This window comes from Nymphalis io, chromosome 15 (assembly GCF_905147045.1).
Source record: "Nymphalis io chromosome 15, ilAglIoxx1.1, whole genome shotgun sequence".
NCBI lineage: Eukaryota > Metazoa > Arthropoda > Insecta > Lepidoptera > Nymphalidae > Nymphalis > Nymphalis io.
The window spans coordinates 2262580-2278194 of NC_065902.1; the positions used below are offsets into that span (position 1 = coordinate 2262580).

The following is a 15615-nucleotide window of genomic DNA, read 5'->3' on the forward strand; positions in this document are numbered from 1 at the left end:
CACAGTAAGATGTGTAACAAAATATATTATATATTTTATTGTGATATACAAATACATTTAGAAAACATATTGTTATGATCATCAAACAGATAGAAAAATAAAGTATTTATTGAATATTTTACAGATAGATAGTTCATTGTACTTAAAACATGAAGGTATAAATAAAACTTCAACTTTTTACTAACTTGGAGTTTTGTTTTACTTACAGTCTCTCTAACTTAAACTTACATTATAGAATATTGTAGCAAAATATGTTATAATAATGGTATTGTTATTAATAATTATAGAATTATCAAATTATATCACTGGGATTTTGTCAAATAACAATTATTCTCAATTTATTGTAATCATAACTCAAATGCAATTTCATTTGTAAAAATAAATTACACAAAAATATTTTATTATAAAATTAATTATTACAAATATTGTTTATATTATTTGTATTTTCCCGAATCCGGTTTAATTTAAAACATTACGGAAAATATATTTCTTTGAACTGTATAAATAAAATAACACAAATATCTTTTTCTAACATCGGATAATCTTGTAATTCAAATTATTATTATAAATAAATTCGATTATGTTGGTCAACAAGTCTTTTATTGTTTTTTTTAATCACTCTGAATATTAATCCTTGACGGTTTCGCTTTTTAAAGTTTTACAATAAACACAATAATTTCTACGGACAAGTTAAAAGTTAATTATTAAGCTTGATTAAAACTTTTACGGACTTTTGCGGACACACAATATATGGGTAATTGTTATAACGCTTTTAAGCTTTAATTTCCCACAGGGTTCTTTTCCTTTTGAGGAGAATCATTGGAGCTTAATTTACCACGCTCTAATAATGCGGATTGTATGCTATAGGTATAGATAAAACTTCAACTGTTTACTTACTTAAAGTCTCTCTCTTAAGCGTATGAGCCTACTTGAATAAGGAATATTTAGATTTTGACTTATTTATATTTATATTTTTCAACTGACATTAATATAATGTTATAAGATAACTTAACGAATAAGAGCCATTTAAAGGTTCATAATCAATTAACTTATAAAATAAAAATAAGTGTACTATCATAATTTACAAGTAGTGAGTCCTGAACCTATACAACTCGCATAAGCAATAGCGTGAGGAATAAAATTTTGTTCATAGTTTCCGCTGAACAGGTGAGACCAGGGGCCTTTCGCGAATACCGCTACGTCTTCCCCCCCATGTGTCTCTCGAGGTAACGGCACCAGGGATGGGTAAGTGTAATTTAAGTTATCTGAAAACCAACAATTACTTAATGTACTTTCAAGGTCCCACTGCAAAGGCATCCTATCCTTTTTGAAAATATTTGGAGTTCATTTCACGACGCTGCTCCAATATTGGTTGGTCTTACGTGGCAGATTTTTATTCGTCACATGTAGGTTTGATCACGATGTTTTCCATCACCGCCGAGCACGAGATGATTTATAAACACAAATTAAGTACATGAAAATTCAGTGGTGCTATGGGCACATAAATATAAATATTTAATCAAAAAGTTAATTCAATTCTAACTATACAAGACAAATTAAGTATAGAAAATAATACATTAATATTACTTTTATATAAGAATGTTTTCTATTGTATCGAATTATATTTGTTTTTGAGATCAAAATCATTCGAGGATGTATTTTGTATCCTATATTTCTGACACGCTTAACATCAAATGGCTTTTGTTTATATATTACATATTTAATATTATTATATAAGATCTAGTACCTAGAACTAATCTTATATATAAAATTATGGGCACATTATATATATATATATAATGTATTATATATATATATATATATATATGCTCGTCCACCTTCCTATTCTATAAAAATAGAAAATATATATATATATATTTTCTATTATATATATATTTTCTATTTTTATAGAATAGGAAGGTGGACGAGCATATGGGCCACCTGATGGTAAGTGGTCACCAAACGCCCTTAGACATTGGCATTGTAAGAAATGTCAACCATCGCTTATAGCCAATGCGCCACCAACCTTGGGAACTAAGATTTTATGTCCCTTGTGCCTGTAATTACACTGGCTCACTCACCCTTCAAACCGGAACACAACAATATCAAGTATTGCTGTTTTGCGGTAGAATATCTGATGAGTGGGTGGTACCTACCCAGACGAGCTTGCACAAAGCCCTACCACCAGTAAATATATGTCTTATATTGATACGATCACTAAAAATGTTGGTAAGTAACTAAGTAGGATACAATTTATGTCAAAGTTCTTGAAGCTGTGTCTATAGATACTAAATAAAAATAACTGACTTGGGATGATAACAAGTCATCTTATATTTTTTCCAGTGGAAGGAATGGATTATAATCTTCAAAGAAAGTAACGGATTCAACGATTTACAAAAACTGATTACTTAAATATTAAAATCTCAAGCTTCTATAATAACATTTATATATTTTTTGCTTAAAATTTATTTTTACTTACTCATGTCATCCAACATCAGGTTATGTCTCTGGAAGTCTGCATGAGGCTTATAGCCGGGTCCGTTTGCGTAACTCAAAGTGCTGTACGGTAAGTTGTCGGACGCATTAGACTGAAATGTTCAATCGAAATTTTAGTCAGTTTTTGCTTGAGTTGCCGCGTTGTTGAGGATTATGTTTGAATTTTAATAGCTAATTAGTCTGTTAATTGGATGGTGATGCTTAAGTTCATTGAATTTAGGTCATATTTTCATATAATTTATATTGTGTTAAGATTTTTATGTTTTCTAGCAAAACTACAATGAAGTCTATAAAAACAGAATCTTAGAATAAAAATAAAGTAATTGTAACATACATAAAACAACATACGTAAAACATGTAAGCTACGCCTTATATAAAAAATATTTGCAAAGTTATCATATCAATGACCATCTATCTGATGTTAAGTGGTTAACGATGCCCCTATAAATTGGTACTGTAAGACATATAAGCCACCATTAACGTCGTTTTAACGCCGTCATGGAATCAAAGATGTTGTTTCTTGTTGATCTATTTACACTCTCACTCACGATCCATAGTCAAACGGTGACAGAATAACAGGTGAATTACGTAATTGATTACTGCACCCACCAAACAGGTTTGCTCAAAGTAGTTTCAATATTAATAATGATAATAATAAATTTATTTATTCTCTCCCACACACAATAATGTTTACATTTTTTTTGAAATCTTAATAATAAATACAGATGTATGTAGGAGGCAGGAGCCCAAACTAGGTTGCCCTTTACTAAGAATCTCCTGACTTCCCCTCTTGGGTTAGGTTATTTATTGAATTTTATAGTAAATAGTAGAGACTTAAGCTTTTACAATATATTATCTAGTAATAAGTACTTATGCTAATAGAAATAAAAAGATAAGAAAGAAGATAGAAATTATAATGGAGATGATAATATATATTTCATAAAAATAAAATAAATACCTTTGTATTTACCAGACCTAAGATGTCAGTTCCTCGTTTGCTGTATCCACTATAGGTCATGGTATGGCTGTGATCTGACGTCACCACTATCAGAGTGTTTTCAAGATTTACTATCCTTAATGCAGCCTCAACAGCCTTCGCCAGTTCCGCTGTTTCGTCTAAAGCTTTACGAGCTTTGGTCTCATGATGAGCTGTGTCTATTCTACCTCCTGAAATTAGTTTTACGGTATTTTTAATATAATTTTATGAAAATAATTTTTATATAAATTTTTCATATGTAATAAATCTGGATAGTTCTTTAATACTACGTACCCTGTTATTCATTATGTACGTACAAATAAAACCGCATTTAGAATTTTTAATCAAACATTTAACTGAAAAAACTTACAAGAGTAAATATAAACTAATAATTTATAACTACAACAAATGGCGTTAGTTCATATGAAATAGATATAGATCATCTGGAACTGGGTTAGATTTATGATCCATAGGTCAGTCATTGATAGAAATGACGATTTTCAATCAAAAATCAAATATAATAAAACGTCAGAAAACTTACGTAAGTACGTAAGTTACAACATATGAGCTAAATTTGACATGTTTATGTGAAATAGTTATGAGGGGGTCAAAAGTGGCTACCGCGTATCTAGACTTACATATTATACAAAATATGTATATTTATAATAAAAGAACTAAAGCCAATTGTTACAAACGATCTAATACCTAGAACCAATCTTTGATTGATTGAATTTTATATATTTAAAAAAGGTATACCTTCTACAAATAAGAAATATCCGTTCTGGTTATTCGATAGAATTTCTATTGCTTTATTGGTCATTTCGCTCAAAGTTGGATCATCTTCCTCCGCTTCAAGATGATAAGGCATATGGTCAGAGGAGAAAAGACCTAGCACGCTATTATATTTACTGTCTATGTTTTGGAGATCATGTTTATTATATACATATTTTGGCCTATCTCCTTGACTTTCTTTTTTAAGAAGCCACTCTCTTATAAGGTTTCTTCCATCTTTTCTTATTCCAAAATAACCTTGAGCATCTTTTTCAGTTGTTGGGTAAAAATTTTTTCTACCTCCTCCTAACACGACCTGCAATTAAGTAAATATTATCTTCATATAGTGACTTGTACTTAAAAGGTGTTATGTACACACTCACAGAAAAACTTTGAAGAAGTTACATCGAAGTTATCAATGTTTTTTTAATGTATCAGTATTTTTCATATTGACATATAGTAAAATAAGCGTAAGCCGTACTCGACTTAATAGGATTATATTTTATATTAAAAATGGATAAATAAGAATATATTTTATTTACTGATCTCTAAACTTACGTATACTAAATTTTATTAACTGCCATTAATGTTATGTGAGTTAATATTTCATCGTTTATACTGATATGCGTTTGGCGATAGTTGTTTTATGGTAACAAATTACGGAAATCTTACGTCAATGCTGCTGCCCACTCGACCCCTCACGAGCTGACTCGCTATGTCCTCGCAGCGAAGGCCATGTCTCGGCATGTCTACATCCGCTTCCCATTTCCTATCGGCTGAGTGAGCGTAGGCTGCAGCCGGAGTCGCGTGAGTTACTCGTGTGGTTGTGACTATACCTGGAAATGATGAAACGATAGATGTTTTGATATTTTATACAGGAAAAACTAATTGTGATCAAAATTTTCGGTATTAGAAACTAATAACTTGAATTGAATAATAACTTGATTTGTATAAATCAAAGTTGGCAGAATACACTTAAGAAATTATTTTTCACAGCAACCATGAATTTATGACGTACACTGTATTTGGTCTTTTATCGTTTGGGTACGACTTACAAGGTGAAATAGCCTTTTACTTTTAATATAATGTACACTTATAATGTACATATTTATAGTATATTTATACATTTGGATAAAATATATATTAATTTTGATTAAGATGCTTTATTCGCTAATCTTATTACTTTAACAAAAAGATTAGCGTTTTTGAACACAGGTCCATAATTATTAATTTCACAATTTGGAATGTCACCATATTATTATTATCCCTACTAATATTATAAATACTAAAGTGACTTTGCTTGATATTTCTTTGTAATACTTTCACATCTTAACTACTAATCAACCGATTTTCATGCAATTTCGCATATACGTTGTCTGAGATACAGAAAATAACATAGAGTACCTAAGACCTCACTCCTCTCACATGTAGGTGAAACTGCGGCCACGACCCCCCCCCCCCTCCACAATTAAGTATACCTAAACCTACGATGGGTGCGACAATTGCCCAAGAGTTTAATCTGTGACCTTTACAACACATTTTCCGCAATTACCCGTAGATTTGCCAGCTCGTTGTGCCCAATCCATGAGTCCAGTGACTGAGTTAGTTGTGTCTCTTTGTCCTTCGCAATCTCCACGTTTCACAGCACCACTGAGACCAACAGTACCACTATTGGCTTTAACTCCTGTCAGATAAGCTGTTCCACTGCAAGCTGAATCCGCTACATTATTATCAACGCAATACGTCTGAAATAAAAAAAAGTTTAAGTCGATGAAATAACGCTATTATTATGGTTTGATACTTTTTAGTTGTCAATAATATTATGGTAATTGAAATAAAATGAAGCATTAAAATATTCTGGTCTTGATGTTATTTAAATAGGGCAACATGCATCCTTATTTTCCTTTACTGGTGGTAGGGCTTTGTGCAAGCTCGTCTGGGTAGGTACCACCCACTCATCAGATATTCTACCGCAAAACAGCAATACTTGATATTGTTGTGTTCCGGTTTGAAGGGTGAGTGAGCCAGTGTAATTACAGGCACAAGGGACATAAAATCTTAGTTCCCAAGGTTGGTGGCGCATTGGATATGTAAGCGATGGTTGACATTTCTTACAATGCCAATGTCTAAGAGCGTTGGTGACCACTTACCATCAGGTGGCCCATATGCTCGTCCGCCTTCCTATTCTATAAAAAAAAAAAAAGGCAAGTTTGAACAGATTTCTGATTAGAAAATATGCGAAAGAGATACAAAGATTATTTAAGTATAATTATATAATATACCTTGGCTAATCCTGTAAATGGAAAGGTTTCGAAGCTTAACTTGACCTCTTCTCCCAAATACCCATTTTTTCTTCCAAGGTACACTCTTGTGGCAGCCAGCGTTGTGATGCTCATACCATCCCCAATGAAAAAGATCACATTCTTTGCTATGTTGGTGTTGAGAGGCAAAGCTATCTGGAAACGAAAATTTAGGAAAATGAATAATAATACTATTATATTCCAACACAACCGCAAAGAGTTTAGTCGTAAGATCAACAACTGTTTTACATGCTTTATGAAGCAAGGGAGTGTTGACTACCGTCTTCCAGACTCCGGGCCGCTACGGAGAATTTTCGACAGAAAACCTCAATAACTTTCCAGAACCGAGGATCCAGAATCTGCAGTCTTATTCGCTACTTAACTATTCCGTTAACCTTCATCAACTATAGAATCAGATATATATATACATAGTCTATGTGCAATTTTACACTCTTCAAACCGAAACAGAAATACAAAGTATTTATGAAAGATATTCGATATAGATTAAGGTAGAGATTACCCACAATTTATAAAAGTTACAAATTTTATTACATAGAAAATACTTTAAAATAACCTACACGTCGTTATTTCTTTTATTCTTGTTATTTATTTATTTAAGAAGTACATTCAAAGTATATAGTCCAAAATATTACAAGTCAAATTGCTGATGCAATATGGTGGCGAGTTGCTCTGTTTTACAGCTTCAACTTAAATGCTTATTTTAAATAATTTTACGCACAATGTTATATCAGATAATTCTTTTTATATCAAATTTTTAATTTTTTTATCATCTCTAGACATATTCTATCTACCAACACAATGTACTAACTTAATTAAATAGTTTCAACCCCTTAGAATCAGAAGAGTAACTATTTCCATAGTGAAAGGACATATTTGAATATAACATAATCATGCATGTGACATAGTTAAGGTTTTGTTATTTGTTTATATATTATAAGTTTCGTATCACATTTTTTTAATATTGAACTCTCTGTATTGAGTATTAAAAATCATTTTACCTTTGAACGTAATGTCCATTGTGCTTGTATTCTCCAATGATCTTTATTCTTTTCATCCAACAATGATCTTGTTTGCGAATCTGTAAAGTAATAAAACAAATCTATTTTTATAAGAGCGATGAATAAAGATGAATAAGTATGATGATGTCCTCCTGACAGATTTCGACCACGGCGGCCAATCTCAAAGGAGATTAACCCAGAATGTCAAGGGAGACAGCGCATGACATATCGTGCACAAGTACACGCAAGCCCGGTTAAACTCTCTTTCCCTCACTATGAGACATCACGGCAACTATAATTAGAGTTTTATGAAAAATATTATCATTAATTATTCGTATAATAATAAAAACCATTCAAATTTTTTTTATTTGCATCTGTAAGGCATATTATACAAGTCACAATCTCTTCAAAAACATCGTTCCTAGACAATTGGTAAGTCAGCCGACAATCTCATAGCAGTTTAAATATTTCGATAAAGCATTTCCTGTATGACAGATAATAAGCCAAATAATTGTATTGAAATCAGTCGTGCGGATCAAGGAAGCTAAAAAAAATAAGTTTGGATTTGCTAACCTCCTTCTTTAATTCAGCTAAAAATTATATTAATTTTTTGTACTGGTGGTAGAGCTTTGTGCAAGCTCGTCTGGGTAGGTGCCACCCACTCATCAGATATTCTTACTTAAATATTCACAGAAGTTGTGTTTAAGTGTGTGCTCAAACACAGGTACAACCTCATTTCCTTATCTTATAGTCCGATGAAATGACTATCCACAATGCAATAAGCGATATTGGCGATGATATTGTGTTCGTGACTGATTTCGGTTACGATGGTTATACCTTGCAGGCGCTGTGTGCAAACACAGATGCACTCTCATAGGCCAATATAACGTCATTCCGACACGATCAGATAGAGATCAGGTGTAGCGGCATTACTTACTTTCCGAAACGGGTTGTTGAACGTTTTTGATTTCATAATCCATCATTTACAATTTTTTGACAGAATAACCCGAACACTTTAATTTCCACTTTACCACCGGGGTTTACGATACTGAACCTCACATAGCTAGCTGATTGGTTGGCAACACGAAACTACCGGAGTGGTGCTATCCTACAGGAATATTACACCACCAACTTATATTTCCTGGTTTCTATTGATATTTTCTTAATTGTTTTTTATAAGAATTTCTTGATTGAACAATGAAGGTAGTTAACAAAAATAGAATTTTACTTTAAATACAATATTTCACTAAATAACTTGGTTAAATTAAGAAGCTCGACGCTCGAACTCAATTATTAATTGACAGAAGAATCTTGTCATGCAATATTGATTATAAAAAATATAATATTAAAATGATACACAGATCAAAATAGCGTAACAACGTGGGTTGGATTGCAACATTTTACGACCGGGTCGAATATCTAGTGTTTATGTTTCAAAATATATGCAATAATTAAAATGTTTTAATTATGTTAATATAAAATATTTAATTTACAATTATAAAATAAATATTCTATGCAATTTGAATTACAACAAAATTTTATAGTCACTATTGACATTTTATAGCAATATAGAAAATTTAATAGCCATGTTAAATTAGTAGGCACTCTCAAAACTGAGATGGATAAAATATGAAATAAAGTTTAAATATACGCAACTAATAATCTTGTTTATTTTTTAAAATAATATCTTTAATGTTACTTCTCTGGATGAAAAGATTTTGGAGATTACTCCATTACGGTGGTGGATGGTACCTATGTGGTGGGTTCTGAGTGGCTGCAAACGAAGTTTTTTTCTTTTTGTAGAATAGGAAGGCGGACAAGCATATAGTATGGCGATCTGGTAAGCGGTCACCAAACGCCCTTAGACATTGGCATTGTAAGAAATGTCAACCATCGCTTACGTAGCCAATGCGCCACAAACCTTGAGAACGAAGATTTTATGTCCCTTGTGCCTGTAATTACACTGGCTCACTCACCCTTCAAACTGGAACACAACAATATCAAGTATTGTTGTTTTTCGGTAGAATATCTGATGAATGGGTGGTACCTACCCAGACGAGCTTGCACAAAGCCCTACCACCAGTAATAGTAAATTATAAGTAAATTATAAAATCAGCTCAAGCACATAAATATTTAGAAGTGCTTGCTCTGTTTTGAACCAGCTATTATCTATTGAGATTTATATGTAATAGTTATCAGGACATCTATTTTTTTAACCTCCGAGGTAAAAAAGGGTACAGTAACAGCCTGTAAATGTCCCACTGCTGGGCTAAGGCCTCCTCTCCCTTTTTTGAGGAGAAGGTTTGGAGCTTATTCCACCACGCTGCTCCAGTGTGGGTTGGTAGAATACACATGTGGCAGAATTTCGATGAAATTAGACACATGCAGGTTTCCTCACGATGTTTTCCTTCACCGAAAAGCACGAGATGAATTATAAACAGAAATTAAGCACATGTAAATTCAGAGGTACTTGCCCGGGTTTGAACCCACGTTCATCGGTTAAGATTCACGCGTTCTTACCACTGGGCCATCTCGACTTAAAAAGGGTATTATAAGTTTATTGTCTATGGGACCGTAGCACCCAAAGGAGTTTTTTTTCTTTATAGCTATAATATAGGAAAATCTGTTCGTTCTTTTTAAGACCATCATTTCCTAGATCCGATTGAATTTAAACGCGACACGACGGTACTTGAAATATTACTTGAAATGGTATTTAAAAAATAGTTAAAGGGCTAACAAAAACATTTGATTTTCTACTTTTAAGGTATATTTTTTGTGTCGGGGGTTATGTAGTAGATAATATAGCCAATAACTATTGGCGGAGAAAACCTTTAATATTAGCACGAGGGTTACGGGGAATGTATTTAAAAGTATACTTCTGATATTCGATTTTTATCGAAAATTTTAAGCCTATTCCCGTTGTTTTTTTAGGCGATCTGGTAAATCTTACAACTGATGGTAAATAGCGACCACTGCTCATAGCCATTGGCGCTGTAAAAAATATTATACCATTCCTTTAATCCAATCTGCCAATATGCACACATTTAACAAAAGGTTATATTGCCAAGCATTTAAGTTACGATGCGAATATTTAGTATATAAAACATGGATACCATTACTAAAAATTTCACCACGGTTCACAGTTCTCAGGGCAAGGTTACAATCAATTAGAAAATATGTAACGATTTCAAAACAAGCAGTTATCTATTACGTGAGGTTGTCCAACTTACCTTGACCCGATAGAAACTCTCAATCGTTTAAAACTAAAGAACACGAAATCTAATATTAACCCGATATTGATTCAATGATTCATAAATGAATTGCAACAATTATATTGTTAAATATTATGTGTTATAGCAATGTAGAATGAAACCAGAAGTGGTGTAGACGATTAGGATTTTTTTGTGTGGGAAAAAATGTCATTATCAAAAATATTCCCATGGTGGTAGATGACTGTAAAATACTGTGAAATTCGCTATCCAAACACGTGTGGGATTCTTAAACTAAGCCGATCCGGGTACGGGCGTCTAAATCTTTTCCATTAACCGAGCACTTCCTGACTGGTAGGCTACTGGTGCTTTTGACCTATGAGGGGTCTTAGGCTCAGAGGTGATTCAGCGAAGACTTCAGGCGAGTACAATCGACAAAAAATATATAATTGTTAAAAAAAAGAACTGTTACGCATTCCGAGCATTAGTAGTAATGAATAAAAATAAAACTAAATAAAGATCAATACTGAGGTAAAGTAACTTAAAGTTGTCGCTTATTTTATTATGAATGTGATAAAAACGTCTAACATTTTATGTTTAATAAGGTACCGCACCGTGGAACCGAACCTTGGCCTTCTTGAGAATCGGCTGTCAATGGTTAATTGAATTCGCTTTTTGTTAACAATTTTATTGTTACACGAAAGTATTTGGTAATAATAATTGTACACGAATGTTTTTCTTAGCATTAAATATGGAAATACGATAAATGACTAATCATTAAAAGAATTTGGTAAAAACAACAGCCTGTAAATGCTCACGGCTGGGCCTTCTCTCCTCTCGAGGAGAAAGTTTGCTTATTCCAACATGCTGTTCAATGCATATTGGTCATTATATATATGGCATAATTTAATCCGTCACGTCATGCAGGTTTCTTTCACCTTGCGGTGATGGTGCTTGGATTCGAGCCCACTTCGTTTTATGTCCCTTGTGCCTGTAATTACACTGACTCACTCACCCTTCAAACCGGATCACAACAATACCAAGTACTGCTGTTTTGTTGTTTACTCAAGGTATATTATTTGTTCTGACAAAAGTCACAAATAGTTAAATCAAATTATGTTTCGCTCTTATTCAGGATTTTATTTAAATTGTAATTATTCACGTTTAATTGAACCTGTACAGATAGAGAGTGTATGTATGTGTTTATTTGTGCTGCATTAGTAACGCTGAATATATTATTGGATAGATTGAATGGAGATGAGGCGTCCGTAGTGCTGCGTGAATTTAGGCTAAAATAATTTTATTTTGATTGTATATTTATTATTATTTAGGCTTGATTGACGTCTATTTAAGAAAAAAAGTACGCTATCTCTTTTTTTCTAATAATTCAGAAATAACACTCAAACGTGTCTCATTTTTCTGTTGCCTTGCCATTTATACATTATTATGTATAATAATGATATTTTGAAAAGTATTTTCGATACTGGGAATGAAATTCAATGGGATATACAGTCTCAAAACAAGTCATTGTTTTTTTCCTTATATAAAATTTAGTCGTAATTGAAATTAAAGTGTTATTCACACTTTAAGAATGTTCTTTATATTACAATTCACAATGCCAATACGTATTCATACAATAACAATAATAAGGTATTTTTTTTGCTTTGACAAAAAAAATCTTACTGACCCGAGCTATAAACGATATTGTTTCCAAGCTATGGCTTGCATAAGACATGATGAGGTCTATGAAGTTGATGCACGCATGCAATACTAATTTACTCTTCCCTCGATGCCACTCAAATTTTACGTGGGTGAGAGCATAAATGCTAGGAAATGTACCATACCTTAGGGGTTTGTATCAGAAACTTGGATTTTAGTGCTTCTTTTACTTTGAATTTAGCAGCTAAGGAATACAACGTGAGAAACTTGAATCCCTACCCAGCATTAATCGAAAAGTTAGGGGAGACATGACTGTGCCCAGCAAAGGGCTAATATTGATGTATGTACTAGTTCATTGTTTTTTTTTTTACTTTTTGAGTTCTCGATCCTCATTCTATACATCTGCTTTAAAGCTTAGAGTAAAAATCAAAAGTATTTATTTACTTAAATATATGTTTAAGTTGTGAATGATTACATATATATCTATTGGTACGTACTAGATACATTATATTGACGATATTACTTTATCCTATATCCGACGTATATATTACATAAAGCGATTGCCACATCGGCGTCAAACTACCGCAATTATTGCCGAACCAGTTACGCGTTGGATTTGAATAATTTTGCTAACTCACCTATTCCAATTCAAATATTTTACATAATATACATACTAGTTATGTTTGACAAAATAACAACACTGTAGACTTCTCATACTAATTATACAAATTTTATAATAATATATACTTTTGTCGTTTTAATTTTTTTGCAGTAATACGGAAAATATACATTTGTTTATTCGTCCAAAATTCGTTTAAAAATTGGCCATTTTGTTTCGAGTGAAACTATATTGGATGAGTATTTGCACCGTTCGTCCACATAATAAATTAATCTAAAGTATTTAAAAAGTCAGTAATAGAAAAGATAAAGTTTACCTAACACCTAACCCCCCCCCACACACACACACACACACGCACACACTGGGGTGACGTCATAATCACTTTTTGTCATTTAACAATCGTCTTCTGAACTGAATTTAGTTTTATAAATATTATCATATGTTTGACCTCAACACATTAATTTAGATAGGCATAGGCTTTTTTTGTCTTCTATTTATCGCTCATAACCAGTGAAAAAATCAGTTACGTTCCTCTTACAAATTACCTTTCTCACAAAGTTCATTATAGGTGAATGGACTTTGACATCCTATGTATATTTACACCTAACACTCATTTTGTAATATCTTTATATACATTTATCTCTTACTAAGCGAATGTATCGATTTTGATGTTCTTTTTTGTGTATGTTATTTGGGTATCTGGATCTGAATCTAAAGCAGATTAAAACCAATTGGTGTGCTGCGGGTTTCACGACTTTATACAAAAATATAAAATACGTTTTTGTACAAAAAATATAACACAAATAAAATTCTTGTTACACCCGTACGAAATTGGGAAGTGCAGCTAGTTATATAATATTATTTTATAATATAATATATCATCAGATCTACATATTAGTCTGCGGCTTTATGGCTAAACACTAGACCAACGAGGGATTCAAACTGTGTACTGCATACATATGTACTATTGTAATAACTTATGGTCGGTTTTTTTTTTATTTAATATTTGTTATATAAACACGATGGTGTTCAAATATAAATTGTTATTTCCTCGTATCTATGGCAGTAATTCACTGATAGTGCTAGTACACGTGGTGCTACAAATGTCTAATTAAATAGACCGTAAACCACAAAATATACATACATATATTTCAGATATGATATTTAATTAGTTTAGACTTTGTTTTGCTATTAAATATGCGAAATACGTCAAATACATTTTCCTTAATAACAAGTATCCTTTATTATTTATATAAAAATATAGTATAAAGCAAAATTGCTTATCGTTTTTTATTATTTTAATGCGTAAATCCAGTTTAAAGTTAAAAATAAAATATTGTATGTAAACTATATTCAAGATTGTGTCTGATCAATAGCATGAAAGCATAAAATTTTTTCAATGAACAAATGTCGCGAATCGTCCTCTATAGAATTTTTTGATTTACACTCTATGCTATCGGTTATTAAGACAAAAAAGAAGTAATTAATTTTATTGTTAAATAATCTACTTCTGTCGCTAGGGATTGTTGTACTTTTCGTTTTATTTTTATATCGATAAAAACCTTTTATCGTTCACTATATTTTTTTCAGAAGGCCTTTAAACATGCGTTGTTGTTGAGATGGCTAGACTACGCAAAAAAAAATTTAACAATGTATTCTTTTTATTATTAAAGTTAAAAGATTAATCATAATTATTTAGAAAATATCTGTTTACATAGTTAAACAGCATTGTCTGACTTTGCAGATAAAAAAGCATACAAATTAGATCGCGCCCAGTGGCGCGTGTAAAGGACGCGCGGCTGATATCTATAGTTTTGCTGTTTATAGGCTCGCTCTTAATAAAATCCTTGATCATTGAATTAATACAATATGTACCTATAAACCAAGTTTCAGTGTCATATACATTTAAAATACGAATAACATTCCATATTTAAATTTGTTTAGGTAAACCGTATAAAATAAACTTACTCGAACTATGTACACTACGCCCACTTGTACAAGCAATGCACACCAATACACATGTCCAGGAACGAATATTGAAAAGAGACATTCTTTTTTTTTATTATTTAAGTCAAAGGCACGAAGTCAGGATAAATAATTAAATTTAATTTGAAACTACTATCATTATGTTCACAGTTAAACACTTCAACGGTTACTATTAAACTGGCGGGAATGTTCCTTTCATATCATTTAAAAGTGCAATTTCGGTTGGACAGAAGTGGCGTGGAGTCGTCATTACCACCTATTGTAATGAATATGAATGTAATTTTCATGGAATAATATAAATAACTAACAAATTGAAATTGTAATTTATATAAATCAATTCGTGTGGATTAACGAATTATCAAACACTTGTCTCGATATTTTGTAATCTGATATAAAAAATATACTTTAATAAAAAACTGCTGGTTGTCAGCATCAAAGTATTTTAATTCAAATAGACTTTAAGCATTACCAGTTTGATATGTTAAGAGTTACCATATTACTTAGTTAAGTAAAACATTTTTTTTAATAATTGTACATCCACTATTTACAACATTTTTTTTTATATAGAATAGGAAGGTGG

At 31.8% G+C, this 15615-nt stretch overlaps 1 protein-coding gene across 1 annotated transcript; it reads right to left on the reverse strand.

The window, feature by feature from the left end:
- Positions 1-487: 487 nt before the first annotated feature.
- Positions 488-15158, reverse strand: LOC126773596 (membrane-bound alkaline phosphatase-like). Its single transcript, XM_050494572.1, has 9 exons — positions 15018-15158; positions 7563-7642; positions 6526-6699; positions 5796-5988; positions 4916-5079; positions 4229-4559; positions 3455-3663; positions 2480-2588; positions 488-1265 (listed from the first exon to the last, which is right to left on the reverse strand). The coding sequence occupies exons 1-9, from the start codon at positions 15097-15099 to the stop codon at positions 1075-1077; spliced, it is 1533 nt and encodes a 510-aa protein (XP_050350529.1). The 5' UTR covers positions 15100-15158; the 3' UTR covers positions 488-1074.
- Between the last annotated feature and the right edge of the window lie 457 nt (positions 15159-15615).